We start from the raw sequence: 20,572 nt of genomic DNA, 5'->3' as shown, positions 1-20,572 counted from the left end.
TGAAAATTAGGATCCAAAGCTACAGTAACTTTGATCCTGAAAAACGAAAGTTGGTATTCTGGGTACAGTAACACGGATCCCAAAAAACTGAATATTCTGATCCTAGGCTACAGTATCCCAGATACTGAATTTTCGGGATCTGCTTCCAGGCTACAGTATCCCAGAACAATTTTTTTCAGATTTTTTTCAAAAAACTAAGAAAATTCACTTTCCCAAGCCCATAAAACCAATTTTTATGGCTCTTGGCGTCCTTTTGCCTCCATCGCCCCTATTCTTCTTCATTTCCCCTCTCCGGAAATGTTGATCTACCGTACTTTTCCCCTTTTCTTGGTTTTGATCTACCAAATTCACTCGGACCCAATCAACATTGAGATGCTGGTCCGTTGTGATCCATCAATTGCTCATTACTGCGGAAAATTGGTCTACTATGAGGTGGATTAGTGAGTTGTTCAAAAAAAAATAGAATTGGAAGTCAAAAAACTAAAAATTTTCAGCCAAGGACAGCACGATGTCTTCAAGACCCACCAGTTTTGTTCGGATTATGAGTATCAGCAATTTCAGTATGAGAAATTCTGGCCTGGAGGCGATCCGGGAAAGGTGAGTTAGAATTTAAGCCTAAGTCTAAGCCTCGAAATTTTTTAAGCCTAAGCACACGAATTTCAGTTTTTGGGAGGTTTGGTATATAAGTGGTCACATATTCTTCCTCTACACAAAATTCCAAAAATTTTGAGCCCCATATTGCCATACTTCCAAAAAATTAGGTGTGCAGTGGTGGCCGAGTGGTTAGGGTAGACAAAGTGGCTACGAATCGACCAACCAGGGTTCGAGTCCACATACCTCCAAACTCTTTTTGCAAGTTGTAATATAGCTAAAAACCACTTTTCTGATTCAAAACAAACAAAATTTTGAAAAAAAATTCAGAAATTTTTTTCGCGATTTTTCGTTTTTTTTTAATTCTGACATTTTTAGATAATTAAATCTTGATATTCGTGATTATCGTAAAATTTCCGAAGTTTTGAGCCCCATATTGGCATATTTCCGAAAAATTTATTGTGCAGTGGTGGCCGAGTGGTTACGGTAGACACAGTGGCTACCAAACTACCGACCAGGGTTCGAGTCCACATACCACCAATCTTTTTTTGTAACGTTGGATTTCACGGAAAACCCAATTTAAGGGTCAAGGCCAATCGATTTTCAAGTTTTTTTTTCAAAAAACATTTTTTTGGAAAATTTTCAAAAAAAGTTTTTTGTTTCAAATGAAACATTTTTGGTTATTGGCAAACTTTAAACTCAAGATCGTCTTTTTCATAGAATTCTTCCAGGAATACGAATTCAGTTTCACCTTGGAGCACAATTGCACACATACCGGCCAACGACTCTGTATCCGTCCCCACCAATACGTTCGGAAGTATATTGACGGAGAGTGAGTGTCTTACTGTAGTGTCCTACTGTAGATTACTGTATTTTCAGACAATTCGTGGAATTCTATGTGAAGGCGTATAATCGGGGAGAGAATTTCGATTGCTTATTGGCCTTGGATTGAATAAATTTTTTTTTAATTTTTATAAATTTTTATAAATTTTCTTACTGTAGTTTTATAAAAATACTGTAGTTTTTGCAGTTCAATATCTACTGTAGGAGGCCACGCCCTCTTTTCTTGATATGGATTTTCAGTTGATGTACCGTACTCTGCTCCTTGCTTTTTCCGTGATCTCTGTGATCTACGGGGATCCGATCAACTTGGAAATTCTTATCCGTTGTGATCCATCAATCAAGTTCTACTGTGGACATATCATCTTCTATGAGGTGGACGTATTGTAAGCCACGCCCCCTTTTTGATCTACGTCAAAAAAAATGTATAAACACTTCTAGGCCCGGGAGCCACGACAGCTTCAAAACCGATCGATACTGTACGGATCAGGTGTGGAAGGAGTTGAAGTACTCGCCGATTTCCTTAGGAGGCGACGCGTCACCGGTAGAGTGGACATCTGGACTCACAGACACACACACACACAGACAGATTTTCAGACATATGAATTCAGCTACGAGTTACGTCACAATTGCTCATCGGATGGCTTAGTACGGTGTGTGAATCCGAGACAAGAGGTTCAAGCGGCGGCGAATAGAGAGTAGGTCAAAGGGAGGGTACTGTAGATCAAAAATTTGAAAAAATTCCAGACAAAATGTGGAGTTGTACGCGAGGCTGTTCAATCGTGGAGGTTATCCGAATTGTTGAAATTTTTTAGGGGAATAAAGATTTTTGTGAAAACTAAACATTTGGATCCTAGGCTACAGTAACCCGGATCTTTGAAACTGAAAATTTTGATCCTAGGATACAGTAACCCGGATCTTGAATTTCCAGGATCTAGTTCCCTGGTACAGTAACCCAGAACAAAAAACTTCGGGAAATTTCGAATGTACTTAAGTACAGTAACCCGGATTCTGGAAATCCAAACATTGGTACAGTAACCCGATCTAGAGGATTAGGAAGCTAGCTACAGTAACCCACATCCTAAAAACTAAAAACTTGAATCCTAGGTACAGTAACCCACATCCTAAAACACAGAAATCGGAATCCTAGGTACAGTAATCCGGATCCTAAAAACATTAAAATTTTGATCCTGGGTACAGTAACCGGGATCCTGAAAACTAAAAATTTGAATCTTAGGTACAGTAACCCGAATCCTGAAAATTCAATCATTGGTACAGTAACCTGATCTAAAGGATTATGACCCTAGCTACAGTAACCCGACTCCTAAAACTCAGAAAAGTTGGTTCCCAGCTACAGTACCCCTCAAAACTCATAAAATCCGTGAAAATCCCCCTTCTCATGCTCATAAAACGCATTTTTATCACTTTCGAAAAAAAAACGATCATAAACTCCTCCGCTCCTTTTTCCCTCATTCTTCTCCTTTTTCCTTCTCCGAGAATGTTGATCTACCGTACCCTTCTCTTATTTCTCTTTTTGATCTACCAAATAAAATCGGATCCCGTCAATATCGAAGTGTTCCTTCGTTGTGAACCAACAGTCAGATATTGGTGCGGAGAGTTGACAGTTTTCGAGGACGATTTGTTGTAAGTCAGAACTACAGTACCCCACAACTTTGAATCCTAATTTTTTTTCAGACCAAGCACTCGTGATATTCTGAAGACCGAAAAATTCTGCACGCCAAATTGGTATCAGGAGTACGAGTACCCGAGACTCCGCCCAGATGGGGATTGGTCATCGGTTAGTTGGGAATATGTTATTTTTAGGATTCGGGTTACTGTACCTAAAAAAAGCAGTCACGTATGTTTTAGCCGCCAAAAAAAAACAAAAAATTAAATTAAGCCTAAGCCTAAGCCTCTGAATCGGGTTACTGTATCAATGCTTGCATTTTTTAGGATCCGGGTTACTGTACCTAGGATCCAAAATTTTAGTTTTTAGGATCCGAATTCCTGTACTTAGGATCCAAATTTTTGAACTTCCAAGATCTGGGTTACTGTATCCAAAATTTTCAGGACTACGAATTCAACTACTCCCTCCAACACAACTGCACTTCTGACGGCTCCATCCGATGCTACACACCGTATTTCTCCACCGATATCTTGGTGAGGGGAGAGTGAGTTATTTCAAAAAAAGGGATTTTTTTTTGAAAAAATCATTTTCAGACAAAACGTGACTTTCTATGGCAAGGTGTTCAATCGTGGGGAGGCCAAAATGTGTTAATGATGATAATTGATTGAGTTAATTGATGAAATAAATGATTTTTCATAATTGTCAGGTGGAAAATTTCATTAGCTATTGATTGGTACAAGAATCAGAGTAATTGGAGCAAATTAGGCGGAGATATGATTGGAGGGGCTACAGTAGCCCGAATCCTGGATCCTAACAAACAAAAAAATTGGATCCTGGGTACAGTAACCCGGATCCAAAAAACTAAAATTTTGGATTCTAGATACAGTAATCCAGGTCCTAAAAACTAAAAATTGGATCCTAGGCTACAGTAACCCGGATCCTAAAACTTGGAATTTGGATCCTGGATACAGTAACCCTGATCCTAAAATTTGGATACATTTTCTTCTGATTTTTTGATCTTTTCCTAGTTACAGTATACCTGTAACTCCAATTTTACAACCTCTGGGAAAAAAGCTCTAATCGAATAAACTCTTCTATAAAACCAGCCCGATTCCTTCATTTTTCATCATTCGGAGTGAAAAATCATGAAAATTTTCCTTCTTTTCCTCCTATTCTCCCCATCCCTCTCGGATCCAATCGACTTTGAAGTCTTCATCCGTTGCGACCGCTCCATTCCCTATTGGTGCGCTGATTTGACTGTCTATGAGGCGGATGAGTGAGCGGGAATTCAAAAATTTCAGAAAAAAGGGAAAATTTTCAGTTACCGCAGCGCTGTCTTGATAACTCAAATGTTTTGTACAAGTGATGCCTCGAAAAATTTCGTCTACGATCCTATATATCCGTATGATGGTGTGTCGTTGGTAGGTGGACATCCGGACAAACCGATTTGAGATTTTAGGCCTAAGCCTAAGCCTAAGACACCCCTTAAGCCTAAGCCGGATACTGTAGCTATAGTCAAAATCTTCAAGATCGGGTTACTGTACCAATTTTGATATTTTCTGGATCCGGGTTACTGTATCTAGGATCCAAATTTTTAGTTTTTCGGATTCGGGTTACTGTAGCCTACGATCCAAAATTTCAATTTTTGGATCCAGGTTACTGTGTCTAGGATTGAAATTTTTAGTTTTTAGGATTCGGGTTACTGTACCTAGCATCCAAATTTTTGTGTTTGACGAGTATTGTGACTGTTTTTGACACTTCTGAAATTTTAAGCCTAAGCCTAAGCCTAAGACACCCCTTAAGCCTAAGCCTCTATTTTTTCAGCAGTACGAATTCAACTACCAACTCAGACATAACTGCACTTCAAACAAAAAACGTGCGTGTATTCAACCGGACATTGCTATCGATGCTCCTGTTGATGGGAGGTGAGTTGGAGAAATCAAATTGTAGATCAAAACAAGCGCCACATTTTTGTAGTTGGCAACTTTTCTCTAGGGGTTAAATCTGGGGAGATATCTTGTGATCTACATGAAATTTTTGCAACTTCCAGACACTCCGTGCCATTCTACATCAAAGCCTACAACACCGGATCCTCGAAATGTCGAAATGTCGGTATGGGACCAGAACAGGACGCTTAATTGATTTCTGATAATTCTAATAAAGAATTTTGATTAATAAGCCGTGTAGATCACAAAAAGCACCTGTAGATCAAATGTTCAATACACAAACATCATGATCAACGCGCGCGCTGGTGGTTCCCATACAAAATTTTTGCAAAAATGAAAAAAAAAACTTTTTGCAAAAAATGTTTTTGCTACCGCCCCTCTCCTCTTCCAACCAAAACTATTCATTCATTCCACCCGGCTACCTGGAAACCGGTCGCTCGCCAAAAAATGATCTACCGTATCCTACTCCTCCTACTCACCACTACCGCCTTCACTACCGGGGACCCCGTGCACATCTCCATGTCAATCCGTTGTTCCCCGACTAATAGTGTCTACTGTGGAGTACTGTACGTCTATGAGGTGGATTAGTGAGTTTTGTAGACATCTGGATATTCGGATACACAGACAGACATATATAAATTTTCAGTGGAGCATCACATGACGTCATTAAGAAGGAGGAGTTCTGTGTGGATCCCGCGTTGTATAAGAAGGATTTCAGTTGGGATTATTCGGGAGGCGATGCGTCACCGGTGAGTAGTAGCTACAGTAATCCTGGAGGAGCTACAGTAACCCGGATCCTACATACAAGAAATGGGTGAATTAGAGCGGAGTTACAGTAATCCGGGTCTTCCTACCGTTGGTTACAGTATCCTCAGAGATTAGTGTCTAGGAATACGGTAACCCTAAACTCTACAGTAAGCTAAGACCCAAATTTCGAAAAAAATTTGTAATTTCGGCTACACAAAACTGAAAAAATCGGGATAACTCGACAAAAATTGATATAAAGCACAAAAAAAACGGATTTGGGAGCTGTTTTTTGTTAGAAAAATCTATTTTTTGAATTTCTGACCTCAAAAAATGTCAAAAATGAAGGTAAAACTACGAAAAACCGCTAAAACCCGCTAAAAACCCCATGAAAACAAGATTTTCTGTCAAAAACCCGATTTTCCCCAAAAAGTGGTGGCCGAGTGGATAAGGTAGACAGTGACACAAAAACGACCAGGGTTCGACACCCACCTCGGTCAAATCTTTTTTGCATTCCTATTCCGGACATCCGGACATTTGGACACACAGAAACACAGAAAAAAATGCGGAAAAATTCAATTTTTTTCAATGAAAAACTGGTAAATTTGATTTTTTGCTTGTTTGTTGGTGTGTCCGGATCTTCAGGATAAACCGACACACAGATCTGAAATTTTAAGCCTAAGCCTAAGCCTAAGACACCCTTTAAGCCTAAGCCTAAATTTTTTGAATTTTTTTTTTGATTTTCAGCTTTTTTTTTAATCAATCCGAAAATTTCAGCAATACGAGATCACCTATCAACTGAGTCACAATTGTACCAGCAAGGGCGTCTACCGTTGTATCAACCCCGAGCCCGTTGATGTTTGGGTTTTTGGAGAGTAAGTTTTTTGGATTTGGAATTCTAGGCCATCCAAAAAATCCTAGGCCATAAAAATTTTTTAATTTCAGACAAAAAGTGCACTTCGATCTGAACGCCTATGAGAACGGCACCCTCTCCGCGTGTCTTCCAATGTACTAATTGATAATTGAGACCAATAAAGTTAAATTGATATTTTCAAGCTCCGCCCCCTTTTTCAAGCCAAAAACTCACAATAAGAGAGACGACTTGTCCTGGCGTCGTTTCCACCGTCCACACACACTCGGCTCCGTTCGCAAATGTTTTCGGATAGCCCGGAGAGACGAAGGATTGAATGTAGGCTTGTGCGGTGTAGTGTCCACCGCATGAGAACGGAACGGCACGCCATTTCAGTTGCCATCCGCGTGCATTCGATTGAGCGTCCGTTCGGAATTGCACAATCATCATGTTAGTGGATGAGGTAATCGTTTGGATAGTGTCCAGCGAGCCGGAGAGACGTTTGATCACTGGAAAAATGATGCATTCAGGAAAAAAAACGTTCTAAATTTAGCCAAAACCGATTTCTGATATTAAAAACGCGTCAAAACCACTCCAGACAGTCTGAAAATCCAAAAAATCGGCCAAAAACCCATCAAAAATCACCAAGCAGGCGCGACTTTGACGCGTTTTCAGTTTCCTCTAGAAGCGTGAAAGGTGCGCCCGTATACCTGGAGAGACCTGGGACACCTGACTTACTTTATAAATTTTCAAAAAAAAAACGTCAAAGGTGCGACAGATAGCTTTAAAAACTGGAGGAAACCAAATCTGGCTGGCGTGCCGTTGAAGCGTTTCTTGAAAGATGCTTGGAATACGCGCCAAGGGCACCCCAGATTTCAATTTTGAAAATTTTGAAAAGGTTTGAAAATTTTCAAAAGTTCTAGACTTCATTTTATCTAAAAAAATTGCAAAAAACCTATTCGACTGGCGCACCTTTGACGCGTTTTCAAAACTTCCTCAAAACGCGTCGAAAGCGCCCCAGTGAAGTCCGATTTTTTGGTTTTTTGAGTTTCTGGGGTATTTCTGACACCAAATTTGTTATTGTTTATTTGAAAAACGCGTCAAAAACACCCCAGCCGGTCAAAAAACTAAAAAACGACTTGTCAGGCGTGCCTTTGACGCGTGAGAGTGAACTCTGAAAACGCGTCAAAGGCGCGCCATTCTCATAGATTTTATGCTATTTTTTGATGTCTAGAAATTTGTGCAAAATTTAAAAACAAAAAATTTAACAATTCAAGTCTGGCGTGCCTTTGGCGTGTACTCCAAGCATTTTCGAAGAAACGCGTCAACGGCACGCCAGACAGTATAAGTTTCTACCAGTTTTCAAAGCTATCTGGCGCGCCTTTGACGCGTTTGTGACTTTTCAGAAACGCGTCATAGGCGCGCCAGCCCTGAAACATTGCATTATTCGTCGATTTAAAAAGAAATGTTAAGAATTTTTGTGTCTGGCGCACCTTGATCGCGTTTCTTGGACATCTGGACACTTGGACTTACAGACCGTTTATTTTATCTAAAAATAGCAAAAAAATCTATGAGAATGGCGCGCCTTTGACGCGTTTTCAGAGTTAACTCAAAATGCGTCTGAGCCGATTTTTGGGTTTTTTCACTGTCTGGGGTGGCTTTGACGCGTTTTCCAAAGTTTCTCCTCATTTTCGGCTCAGTAAATCAAAACTGCTTACCTGTAGTACTATTCTCGGCGGGTCCTCCATCCAACACAGTCAACACATCAAAATCTGGCTCCGTCTCAAAATGTTCGATGGTCAACTCGATTCTCGAATTAATCGGTCCCTCCAACACATGTCGACAATTCAAATTGGGCTCATAACTGTTCGGGTAATTAGGCGAACTTAATTGCCCATTTTCCGCCTTCTCCGAGGTCCGACATGTCGGATGGAATGCCGACGGACAGTTGTGTTCGTCACTTCCGTCGTCACAATCTGCGTATCCGTTGCATTTTTTGGATTCCGAGATGCATGCTCCAGACGAGCAGAAGTATGATCCTTGGACACACGCTGGTCGTTCACAGACGAATTTTCTCAACAGGTTACACGTCTCCAATCGCCATTCGAGATCTTTCCGTTCCACACGTCCCATTGCACATGTTCCGTTCAGGAAGTTCGGCTGGTCTTGTCTCCAGAATCCCACGTATCGACTTGTTGGCGTGCCGTCCGACCAGATGTACAGCTCATCGTCGTCGAGCACCTGGAATCATTTTTGCTATATTCAAAAAAATGAGAAAAAATGCTCCAGAATTCCATGGGATATAGTAAACTTGAAAAGCGCAGGGGCGCCTTCGGCGCGAGAGTAAACAAGCAGGCACACAGAAAGACTTAAGGTTTCTACTGTCAGTCTGTGTGTCTGTTTGTCCAGAAAAGAAAGAAAAAACGCTTCAGAATACCCAAAAATGAGGTTTTTTACAGTAATCCCAAGAGAGCGCTGGGGCGCCTTCGGCGCGTATAATCAAAGACAGAAGGGATGAATGTCTGTCTGTGTGTCTGTTTGTCTCCGAAATCACTAAAATTTGAATTTCCCGGAAAAAACAGATAAACAGATAGACTGCTAAGAAAATTTGATAGAAAATTTGAAAAGCGCTGGCGCGCCGTTGGCGCGTTTTACAGGGACTCGATTTAACGATATAAATGAAGACGCTGGGGCGCTGTTGGCGCGCAATTTGAGATTTTGACATTTTGGACAAACCGACACACCGACAGAGATCTTCAAAAACGATAAATGAAAAAAATGGTGCTTTTTGCTCGTTTTTTGGTCATTTTACCACTTTTTGTTCGTTTTTTCAGGAAAATTGAGTTTAACCTATCAAATTTTATGTCTGTCTGTGTGTCTGTTTGTCCAAAAGTTCCGCTTTATAATTATTTGGTCAATTCTTAGTTTTGAAGTCATTTCTCTTGAAAAAAAACTTTTAAAAACAAACAGGCACACATACAGACAGTAGAAACCTCAATCCTGTCTGTCTGTGTGTCTGTTTGTCCCCTGTCGCGCCAAAGGCGCCCCAGCGCGTTTTAAGTTTACTATATGTCCATCTGTGCGTCTGTTTTTCCGTGAAATTTAAATATTGGGTATTTCAGGGACAAACAGACACACAGAGTCATTTCATCCCCTCAGGAATCTTCCAGCTGTCTAAACGCGCCGGAGGCGCGCCAGCGCATTTTCGGCACCGTAAAAACCGGATTTTTCGGTATTCCAGAGCATTTTCACTCATTTTTTCAGATTTTTTTTCAGATTTTTCTGGACAAACAGACACACAGACAGAAATTCTATTTTAGACGCGCCCAAGGTGCCCCAGCGCTCTCTAGGTAGTACGGTAGCCATGAAGTGTTTTCTTTCATTTTTCACTAATTAAAGCTTTTTTCCACATTTTCAGCTCAAAATTCCTCAATTTTTATCATTTTTCTCAGTTTTTCTCCCACAAAAATCCCTCGTTCTCACCTCCACAGTGAGACCAATCCAGTACTCTTTGACTTCTTGTGATGATTTGGCGGGTTTCGACAACAGACTAGCAATGAACTGGTTCTCGGAACCCGTCTGAATCTTGGCAAGTGTCGATCCGTATCTCTGACATGTCGTCAGGGCGAACGGCCAAGATTGGTGAATGGAGAAAGGCAGATAACACTTTGTTCCGAGACGGATCCACTCGTCGGGACACTTTAATTCGACGTCTGTTACCACGGATTCGGGAGTTTTTGATGAGGAGGTGGAGGGCTGGAAATTGGTTTTGGTTATTCGAAGATATTTTACAAAAAATTGATTTCAGAGCTAAAAACTATATTTTTGGTCAAAAACCCGATTTTCCGATTTTCAAAAAAAAGTGGTGGTCGAGTGGTTAGGGTAGACAGTGACACAAAAACGACCAGGATTCAATTCCCACTCAGACCAAATATTTTTTTGTTTTTCTATTTTTGGGTTTCTGGATGTCTAAATGTCTCAAAACTCAAGTATGAAGCCGGTAAACTCGATTTTACAGCAATTTTTTTTATCAAAAAAGTTAAATTTTTTGACTTCTGAGTTCGAAAAGTGTCAAAAATGAGGTTTCCTAGCTTGCAAACTTTAAAAAACTACTTAAAAACGCTCAAAATGCCCTAAAAACTATATTTTTGGTCAAAAACCCGATTTTCCGATTTTCCAAAAAAAGTGGTGGCCGAGTGGTTCAGGTAGACAGTGACACAAAAACGACCAGGGTTCGATTCCCACCTCGGCCAATTTTTTTTTGCATTCTTATTTCGGACATCCGGACTCTCCGGATACACAGACAGGCATTATTGTACTAGTTTTTAGATTCAAAATTTGGTTTTTTTTTCTATTTGAACATGTGAAGCTTGTGATATAAAATAGATATTTTTGGGAAAGTGAAAAATCCAGTAGAAAATGATGGACTTTGTGTTAATTTCACACAAAAAACCGAAAAACGCGTCACATGTACGCCAGACTCTGAGGAATTTTAAAAACCAGATGAAAACAGTGCATTTTGAGCCATTTTAACCCAAAAAAACTTATAAAAACGCGTCAAAGGTGCGCCAGACTGAGAAATTTTGAAATCCAGGAGAAAACGGTGCATTTTCAGCACAAAAACCCTCAAAAACACGCGTCAGAGGCGCGCCAGACATTGACAAATCTAAAAAATCCAAGAGAAAATTATGCGTTTTGAGTTATTTTTACACAAAAAGAGTTGTCTTGCGCACCTGTTACGCCTTTTTAAAATTCCAAAAACACAAAGGTGTGCCAAATTCATAGAATTTTAACTTCATAAAATCCTGGCGCACCCGTGACGCGTTTTTAAAGATATTTTCTACATTTCCAGCACTGCCGGTCATCTGGTGCGCGTTATTTCATTTTCTTTTCACAAAATTTAGTCATTTGGGAGATCCGGATACCTAGATTTCAGTAAAAAATCGACTCACCTTTACAAAACCCAATAATAACACTATGAAGACGACAGGAAATTCCAGAAGTCGTCGCTTCCGACACCTTCCGACGTTTGGTTTCATCCCAAACTTGTTTCGAGGGGGGGATTCTGAAAAAGATAAAATATGGACGGATTTTGAGCGGAAGAATAGGAAAAAATACGGAAAATAAGATATTTTCAGTTTGATCAACACAATTTTATCGATTTTCTTTCCTTTTTCAACCAAATCTAAAAAAACTATCGCCTAGTTAATAAAAGTGGCCGCATAAAAACTGCAAGATGCGAACGTTTTGATAAAATTCGAATTAACCACGAACACACATAGATCAACTACTCAGATAACCCCTTTCTGTGGTTTCGAACGGGGTATTGACCGGAAAATTGTTCTTTTTATAAGTTTTTTTTCGTTGAAAATTAAAAAATATATAATTTTTTTTGCAAAAATGAACCAACTAAAAGAATTTTTAACAAGTTTGGGTCCAAAAACAACTTAATTCTTTTTATTTCCCTAAATCTCCCGCCAGCCGACTAGATCACAAAAGTATCGAGACTGTCTCGATACTTTTTTCGAAAATAGATGGTATCGAGACTCGCAGTTTCGATAATTTCCCGATAAATCAAACAGTCTTCAGTGTGTTTTAAAACCGAACCTTTAGAAACCGGACAATTCGCAACCGGACATTTCGCAACCGTTTCAAAACGCCCGCTTTGAAATCTCTAGTTGCGAAATGCCTGGTTTCTAAAGGTTCGGTTTTAAAACACACTGAAGACTGTTTGACAAAATACAACTTCCCGGGAAAAGTAACGAGAAATCACTCAAAATCTCTCGAGAAAGTATCGACACTTTCGAGACGTCTCGATACTTTTCCCGGGAATTTTCGAGAAATTTTTCACGGAAAATTTCTTGACAAATTCTCGAAATGGGACTAGTATCGAGAAAGTCATATCGATACTTACACACTGCGACTAGCTGACCACAATATTTTTGAAAAAGCGGAAGTGGGGGGTCAAAACGAGAGTGGCTAGGCCACTATTGTTTGTATTATCACTTTTCGACAGTTTAGTTGATAGATATAATTGTGAACAAAATTTGAAGAGAGAGAAAGATGACGAATGCGGAAAAGGGAGTAAGCACTTGTGTGAAGTGGTAGGCGGCTGATGGATAAGGAATTCAGGTCAAAACAGTGCAAAATTCTACGAAATAATGCGGGAAACGGGTATATTGGACATCCGGACATTCGGACACACAGAAATATAGAAAAACTTGTGGAAAAATCAATTAGTGCCGCATGGCTTTAAAGGCGCATCTATTTTGTTCAAAATGGTGTCGAAGCGAAAAACAGTTTTTATATTTATTTTTAGACCTGCAAAGCTCGAAAATACGGTATTTGACCTTTTTCAACTACGAGACCATTCCGCGAAATTTCTAATGAACTAGATGCGCCTTTAAAGCCATGCGGCGTGGTGTTGTGAATTTATAATAGCAGGATGATAGGTCAAAATTTTTAACAAAAAAACTGGTAGATCAAAAATCAAAATTTTGAGATTTTTCCGCGTCTGTCGGTCTGTTCGGATGTCCAATGAAGATTTGGACACACAGACAGACAGACCTGGGAAATAGTTACAAAATGGAATGGCACGGACATCCGGACGAACAGAAACATGTCAGAAAAGATGAAAAACTCAAAAATTTGCCGAAAAAATCCCGAGATTTGGGTACAGACTCTCAGAAACTCAGAAAAAAACAATAAAAATCAAGTTACAACTACTTTCAGGGCTACAGAATTGAAAATCGGGGTAAAATTGATTAGAAACCAAAAGATTGACATAAAATTGCATTTTACGGCTGTAAATTGTGTGAAAACGATTGAAAATGGAAAAAGTAGGCTAAAAATCTCAAAAAAAACCAATAAAAATCACCAGAAGCATTGTAAAATTGCCTCAAAATCGTAAAAAATTCGTGAAAAATGCCAGAAACCGTTGAGAACTTGTCAAAACCACTAAAATTATCTTTTTTCAAGCATAAATCCATCAGAAGAACTAAACTACAGTATCCTATTTACAATAACCCGTATCTACAGTAATCCAAACAACAGTACCCCAGGACTTTTTATATTTCGAAAATAATATCCAAAAAATCCATAAAGCCGTTCTAAAATTGGATTTGGAAACTATTTTTCAACAAAAAAGTCGAATGTTTCGATGTCTGAGTTCAAAAAGTGTCAAAAATGAAGTTTTCAAGCTTGCAAACCACTTAAAAACCACTAAAAACCGCTAAAGACGGCTAAAAACCCTCTAGAAATCATATTTTTGGTTTTATTTCCAAAAAGTGGTGGCCGAGTGGTTAAGGTAGACAGTGACACAAAAACGACCAGGGTTCGATTCTCACTACGGTCAAATCTTTTTTGCATGTTTATTTTAAGGTTTCTGGATGTTTAGGAGTCTCAAAAAACTGATATACAGCCGAAAAACTGGATTTGAGACCTCGTTTTTATCAAAAAAGTCGAATTTTACGATTTCTGAACTCAAAAAGTGTCAAAAATGAAGTTTTCTAGCTCCCAAACCACTTAAAAAACCGCTAAAAACCACTCAAAACCCCCTGAAAACTATATTTCGGTCAAAAACCCAATATTCCAAAAAAGTGGTGGCCGAGTGGTTAAGGTAGACAGTGACACAAAAACGACCAGAGTTCAATTCTCACCTACGCCAAATCTTTTTTGCATTTTTATTCCAGACATCCGGACACCCAAAAAAACAAAAAAAAATCCATAAAGTTCCGTCCTGAACGTCCTCCTGCCACCACATTAATAATAAAAACATCGGGGGCGCAACAAATTATAATTGTATGTATACATTGCGGAGTGTTCAAAAAAGAAACGAGATTTCGTCTCTTTCATGTTTCGGGGAGAAGGAAAAGCAACTCTTCAAAATGTGAAGGTGGAGACAGAGAGAGAGAGCTAACGGTCACTCACTTATGGTTCATATAAGTTGGGTAAATAATGAGAAAGAGAGAGACTGTCGGAAGACGAGAGAAAGAGAGGCTTCTGGTTTGACCTCTCCTTTGAAGGAGGGGGAGGGCATGCTCATACATACGGAAAGAGCAAATGAGTTAGTTAGCAAGGAGGAGGAGGTAACATGCTGGGAGGAAATAGGTAAAGACAATAAAAGGTGTGAATAAGCATAGTAGGTCAAAAAAGGTCAAATAGGCATCCAGAAACTCAAAAATATAAATGCAAAAAAGATTTGGCGTAGGTGGGAATCGAACCCTGGTCGTTTTTGTGTCACTGTCTACCTTAACCACTCGGCCACCACTTTTTTTTGGCAAATTTGGAAAATCGAGTTTTTTGACCAAAAATATAGTTTTCAATGGGTTTTAAGAGGTTTTAAGAGGTTTTCCGTAGTTTTATTCTAATTTTTGACACTTTTTGAACTCAAAACTTTGAACTTTTTTGATGAAAAATTGCGGTGAAATCCAGCCTGCCGGCTTCATACTTTAATTCAATAAAAGGTGTAAATAAGCATAGTAGGACAAAATGAGTCAGAAGTTTACCCCAAACTACAGTATCCCAAGATCACAAAAATGCAAAATGTGTGCTGAAAATCTCAAAAACCCCGAATAAAATTGTAAAAATTCCGTCCAAAATACATTAAAGAGGCGCTGAAAATACATTTGGTTAGGATATTTTGACCTTTGAGTCTTTTGAGCCATTTTTTAGCTAAGAGCCCTCAAAAACACGCTTAAAAAGTACGCCAAATTGGGAAAATGTTTAAAATACTGCTAAAATTGAGTTTTTTGAACCGTTATCAGCACAAAATGTTAAACAAAAGGCGTCAATGGCGCGCCATATTCTGAGCCATTGGAAAATCCGGCTAAAATTGGTTTACTTTGACTCATTCTGGGCTACAAAAAAAAACTGATCAAAAACGCGTCAGGGGCGCGCCAGACTCTGAGGTACTTCAAAATCCAAGAGAAAACGGTGCATTTTGAGTCATTTTAACACAAATAACTGGAAAAATGCGCCAGAGGCGCGCCTGATTCTAAAAACCAAAAATTTGCGGCAGAAAATTATGTGTTTCGAGTCATTTTCAGATGAAACGCCGGAAAACGCGCGTCAACGGTACGCCACATTGGGAAAATTTTAAAAATCCTGATAAAATTGATTTTTTAGACAATTTGAATACAAAAAGCAAGAAAAAACGCGTCAAGGGCGCGCCAGACTTTGACAATTTTTAAAATTCTAGAGAAACAGATGTTTTTTGAGTCATTTTTACCCTAAAAAACGCAAAAAAAGTGTTGTCTGGCGTGCCTTGGATGCTTTTGAAAAAATTGAATCTTTCTTGGAAAATGAAGGTTTTTGTGTATTACAATACAGTCTCGGTCAAATCAGACAGTCTAATACTCATAAACAACAATCTAAAAAGGCGGCGAAACATAAATCCTGGGAACCAGGCGGCTGGCACAAAGGGGACCAATAAGAAAAACGTTATGACAGTCGGTATATTAGAACGTTTTCAGGACCTTATCTTTCAACACAAAAAGTCACTACTATCGTCTCAAAAAAATGAAGAACAATCACTAAACCAATAAAGACGGGAGAAATCTTCAATGAGACCGTAACGAGGGGCGGTTGGGGGGAAACAAAAAAAGTGAACGAACCTAACCAAACAAGGACTCAGGCGGAGGGGGGAGGGGATCAGTTGGGTATGTATTTAATGATTAAATGAAATGAAGAAGAGGAGGAGGAGATGGGAAGATCAGTTAGATCATTGTATCAATATGAATAGTAGAGACATAATTGAGGAGTGAGATGAAAAGATAGGTAGACGGATCACAGAAAATCGGATAAACCGACAGACATACAAGAAAAGAGGCTATTTCTCGTACTTGTAAACCGGGCTGCCGCGTAGCTCTCTTAAAACTGAGATTTATAAATTGAAAAATATATCAAAATGTAGGCCATAAAAAGTTCTATATCTTTGATATAATACGGGTCGAATGGCTGTTTGTTAATGTACCGTGAGCCGGGATAAAATGTAAAAAAAATCATTGACAAAGCTTTCAGTAGGTCAAAGGTATAAAACTCGCTGAGATCTACATTTTGGTATATTTTTCAGCTCCACACTTGAGAAAATATGGCCAGCAGGACAAGCAGACACACAGAAATCTCAAAATTGAGGAAAAAAGGATAAAACTACTTAAAATGGTTTCACATGTGGAAACAACTAAAAGTCCGGAAATCTGGGTACACCGGCAACTAGAGATTTCCAAGAAAATCTTTAAACTATGCGGAAAACCTTGTTAAAATTGTGTATGAAATAGAAATAAGCCACTGATTGGAAATTAGGACATCTGGACACAGAAAAATACAGACGGAGGCATAATATACCTTAAAACTGCTGAAAATAACAAAAAGTGAGCTAAAACCCGTTCGAAATTTTGCAGAAAGGACTTTCGGACATTTGGACACTCAGACAGACGGGAATTTACAAAAAAGTGTCAAAAAAGGTGTCAAAAAGGGTGTTCTAGCTTGCAAAACTACAAAAACCATTTAAAAACCGCTCAAAACCCCATGAAAACTATACAAATCCCGAATATCCAAAAAAAAGTGGTGGCCGAGTGGTGAAGGTAGACAGTGACACAAAAACGACCAGGGTTCGACCCCCACCTACGCTTAATCTTTTTTGCATTTCTATTCCGGACATCCGGACATTCGGACACTCCAATAGACACACATGACAGACATCGAAAGGCAAAAAAAAGTGAAAATACGACAAAAATCGCTCCAATTTGTCGTGTTAAGTGATATCTACGGACATCCGGACATTCAGATAGAGACACACACAGGCGAACATCTTCTCAGTAATATATTCAAAAGTATACACTACTAAACCATATCAGGAAACGGAATATACAAATTCCTCGAGCTGTCTGCGTCTCTCCTCTCTCTCCGAATCCGTCTTAATTGTATTATATTGTACAATCAGTTGAGGGATTGTGGTATAGTGGAATATGTATGTTGACATGTCACTTAGGCTCCGCCCCCCTCGCCCGCATAACAACTTACGCGCGCGGAAAGATCTCCGCGTAGTGATAAGTTTTCTCTCTCTCTCTCTCTCTCTCTCTCTCTCTTTTCTCTCTCTCTCTCTTTCTCTCGTTTAGACACCGTTTATGGAGAGACAAGAGTAGAGCAAATAAGCTCGGTCACTAACAGTTTGCTCTCACAGAGAAAAGAGAGCACGGGCGGTCCAAAATGAGAGGGAGGGGGGAGACAAAGGGATTAGACGTATAGGTTAGAAGGTATTTTGGAAATGAAGAAGAATGGAACATTCTTTTCCGAGAAGACAAGGTGATCTAGCAGCTATTGTCTATTGTGAATATGTGTAGTTTGAGATTTTGGTGCAAAAAAAGCAAAAAAAGCAAAAAAACTGAAGGAAATATCCAAAAAATGCGCGTGATTAGCTTCAAACTGATTTTCAGGAGCTGAAAAATATACGAAAATGTAGATCTCAGCAAGTTTTACGTTTATGACAAACTACGGTCTTTATGGCTACTCGTTAATGTCCCGCGTAACGGGATAAAAAGCCAAAAAACGCGAAAATAAGGTTTTTGGACATTTTAAGCAATTTCACCCAATTTTTTGGCTATCTAAAGATCGAGGGGTCCAAATTTATAGGATTTGGCATTTTTACATGTAAGAAATCAGCTGAATTTGCCCCGTAAATTCCCGATATTTAGTTGTAATTGCTCAAAAATTAGAAAAATGAATGAAAATCGAAGTAAGACTACTTTCAACGCTAAAAAAGCCAATACAATTCTAAAAAGAAGCTGAAAGTCCGTGTAAAATTGTTTAAATAGTCAAAAAGGAATTCAAAAGAGAAATTGTGTCTTCTAGAAAGAATGGTAGATCAAAACTTTTACATAAAAAACGGGTAGATCAAAAAATTTAAATTTGAACGAAAAATCGGTTTTTGTAGGTCTGAAATTTTAGAATTTTTGTCCAAAGACATCGTGACACACAGACAAACAGACAGACAGACTGATGTGCAGAAATCGAGAAAAAATTCTTTGAAAACAGTTAAAATCAATTATTTTTATGTGCAAAACTGTGACAAATTGGTGTAAAACGTTCTAAAAAACAAGAAAATGTTTTAAAAAATATACAAAAATGACATCAAATAAGCTTCAGCGCTACAAAAACCGATAAACTGCTTAAAACTAGCAGGAATTTTGAAAAAAATCGTGTAAAAACGAGAAAATAAAAGAAACATTGCGTAAAAACGTCTAAAAATGGAAAAAATGGACTGAAAATCTCAAAAAGCTTATAAAAAAACTACCGAAAGCATTGAATAATTGGCTCAACATAAAAAAAAAATCGTGAAAAATGTTAAAAATCATTTCAAAACTAGTCAAAACCACTAAAATGCTCATTTTTCAAGCATAAAACCATCAAAATTCATCAGAAATTTACTACAGTACCAACAACCGCCCTAGCTACAGTAATCCAAACTACAATGCGCTAAAACTAGTTGAAATGGAATCTTGCAGAATGGACATCCAGACACACAGACACACAGGCTGACATAGCCTACATGAATTCAAATCGAGCTTCAAAACTCCTAAAAGCCGCAAAAATAAGGGAAAAAAGAAAATCCGGACACACCGACACACCGACAGATCCCACATATGTTCCCCTATAATCTCTCTTCACCAAAACATAAGAATCCATAGAATGTCTTCTCCTTCCGCAATTATCTTCCCTTCCCCCCTTCCCAATATATACTTATATATACATATAGAATAATCAAAAAGACTATTTTCGGAAGAAAAGGGGGATAAACGGTACAGAGAGTGAGAGAGATTGGTCTTCTTCCTCTTATTTTCTGGTAGTACAAAACAATGTACTACCAGCAGAAAAGGAAGAAGAAAAGGAAAAGAGAAAACGGGATTCCTCATCCCGCGCATATCAACTCTTCATTTATCTCTTCTTCTTTATCGGTTCTCGGATATGTGGTGTGTGTGATATAACTTGTTCGTCTTCTCGCTCTCTTTTGTTATCATACTACTACTGTTCTCATATTGGTAGTCAGGGGGGATCGGGATATTTCATGAAAATTGGAAAAAGAGTTTCGAAAATTGAGGATTTAAGGCTTCAAAATCTTGAAAAATACACAAAAATGGCAACTGAGCTACTTTCGGCGCTACAAAAACCGATAAAAATCATAAAAGTAGTAGAAAATCCGTGAAAAATCGTGTGAATAGTCAAAAACGTACTCAAACGACTGAAAATTAGGCTTGGTGCACTGACAAATCAGGACTCAGATAAATACAGACAGGCAGAAACATAAATATCTTTAAACTGCGCTGAAACTCGTTAGAAATTTTGCAGAATATGCATCCGGATATCCAGACACACAGACACACAAACATAGCCTTATTGCATTCAACTAGAGAAATTTATTTTGAGGTCCAACACTTGGAAGACGATATCGTGTCAAACAATGAGGGATATACGGAAAAGAAAACAGTTTCCGCATCATAAAGCTGATGAAAGGTGGCAGGGAGAAATTCCAAAAAAGTGGTGTATCTGAACTTTCATAACGCTTTTTTTCCAGTGTCTGTCTTGTAAATTCTGATGTCCAAACACCCGAAAAGTTTATAAATGAAAAATTCTACTTTTATTGATACTCCTTATAGGTGTGCTCCAGAGCTATGCGGAATTCATTCCTTCGACTTCCTTCTTCCTTCTTCCGGGCCTTTTTTCACTTTCTTCTTCCTTTTTCCTTCTTCCTTTTTAAAAATTTCACTTCCTTTTTCCTTCTTCCTTCTTCCGTTAAAAAGTTTACTAAAATTTTGTAATTTTCGACGGAATTTTGGCGGAATTTTGTATGAAACAACATCAAAATTCGTTTTCAGAGATGACTAGAAAAAAGTTTCCTCAAATTTGTCATTTTCAAAATTAACTTCCGATTTCCCGGTTCGGAACACAACTTCCTTCTTCCTTCCTTCTTCCTTCTTC

The 20,572-nt window shown here is 38.7% G+C and overlaps 7 protein-coding genes across 7 annotated transcripts; 6 read left to right on the top strand and 1 right to left on the bottom strand.

Moving 5' to 3' along the window:
- Nucleotides 1–297: 297 nt before the first annotated feature.
- GCK72_015811 (uncharacterized protein) lies at nucleotides 298–1,543 on the top strand (the record flags this gene model as incomplete). The annotated part of the gene is made up of 4 exons (XM_053731146.1): nucleotides 298–440; nucleotides 495–597; nucleotides 1,323–1,423; nucleotides 1,471–1,543. 4 exons carry the CDS (start codon nucleotides 298–300, stop codon nucleotides 1,541–1,543), a joined length of 420 nt encoding a protein of 139 aa, XP_053585918.1.
- A 134-nt stretch (nucleotides 1,544–1,677) lies between these two features.
- GCK72_015810 (uncharacterized protein) lies at nucleotides 1,678–2,080 on the top strand (the record flags this gene model as incomplete). The annotated part of the gene is made up of 2 exons (XM_053731145.1): nucleotides 1,678–1,817; nucleotides 1,873–2,080. The coding sequence occupies 2 exons, from the start codon at nucleotides 1,678–1,680 to the stop codon at nucleotides 2,078–2,080; spliced, it is 348 nt and encodes a 115-aa protein (XP_053585917.1).
- Nucleotides 2,081–2,929: 849 nt separating this feature from the next.
- Nucleotides 2,930–3,709, top strand: GCK72_015809 (uncharacterized protein; the record flags this gene model as incomplete). Its single annotated transcript, XM_053731144.1, has 4 exons — nucleotides 2,930–3,075; nucleotides 3,127–3,229; nucleotides 3,502–3,602; nucleotides 3,652–3,709. 4 exons carry the CDS (start codon nucleotides 2,930–2,932, stop codon nucleotides 3,707–3,709), a joined length of 408 nt encoding a protein of 135 aa, XP_053585916.1.
- Nucleotides 3,710–4,203: 494 nt separating this feature from the next.
- GCK72_015808 (uncharacterized protein) lies at nucleotides 4,204–5,196 on the top strand (the record flags this gene model as incomplete). Its single annotated transcript, XM_003096263.2, has 4 exons — nucleotides 4,204–4,334; nucleotides 4,380–4,479; nucleotides 4,883–4,983; nucleotides 5,109–5,196. The coding sequence occupies 4 exons, from the start codon at nucleotides 4,204–4,206 to the stop codon at nucleotides 5,194–5,196; spliced, it is 420 nt and encodes a 139-aa protein (XP_003096311.2).
- A 255-nt stretch (nucleotides 5,197–5,451) lies between these two features.
- Nucleotides 5,452–6,763, top strand: GCK72_015807 (uncharacterized protein; the record flags this gene model as incomplete). The annotated part of the gene is made up of 4 exons (XM_003096275.2): nucleotides 5,452–5,591; nucleotides 5,651–5,753; nucleotides 6,526–6,623; nucleotides 6,694–6,763. 4 exons carry the CDS (start codon nucleotides 5,452–5,454, stop codon nucleotides 6,761–6,763), a joined length of 411 nt encoding a protein of 136 aa, XP_003096323.2.
- Nucleotides 6,764–6,799: 36 nt separating this feature from the next.
- GCK72_015805 (uncharacterized protein) lies at nucleotides 6,800–11,637 on the bottom strand (the record flags this gene model as incomplete). The annotated part of the gene is made up of 4 exons (XM_003096264.2): nucleotides 6,800–7,107; nucleotides 8,317–8,839; nucleotides 10,082–10,354; nucleotides 11,551–11,637. The coding sequence occupies 4 exons, from the start codon at nucleotides 11,635–11,637 to the stop codon at nucleotides 6,800–6,802; spliced, it is 1,191 nt and encodes a 396-aa protein (XP_003096312.2).
- GCK72_015806 (uncharacterized protein) lies at nucleotides 8,521–8,904 on the top strand (the record flags this gene model as incomplete). The annotated part of the gene is made up of 1 exon (XM_053731143.1): nucleotides 8,521–8,904. The coding sequence occupies one exon, from the start codon at nucleotides 8,521–8,523 to the stop codon at nucleotides 8,902–8,904; it is 384 nt and encodes a 127-aa protein (XP_053585915.1).
- Nucleotides 11,638–20,572: the final 8,935 nt, after the last annotated feature.

The sequence above is a fragment of the Caenorhabditis remanei genome, chromosome IV (assembly GCF_010183535.1).
Source record: "Caenorhabditis remanei strain PX506 chromosome IV, whole genome shotgun sequence".
In the NCBI taxonomy this organism is placed as follows: domain Eukaryota; kingdom Metazoa; phylum Nematoda; class Chromadorea; order Rhabditida; family Rhabditidae; genus Caenorhabditis; species Caenorhabditis remanei.
The sequence above is the reverse complement of the archived record's forward strand: the minus strand, read 5'-3'. Positions and strand labels throughout refer to the sequence as shown.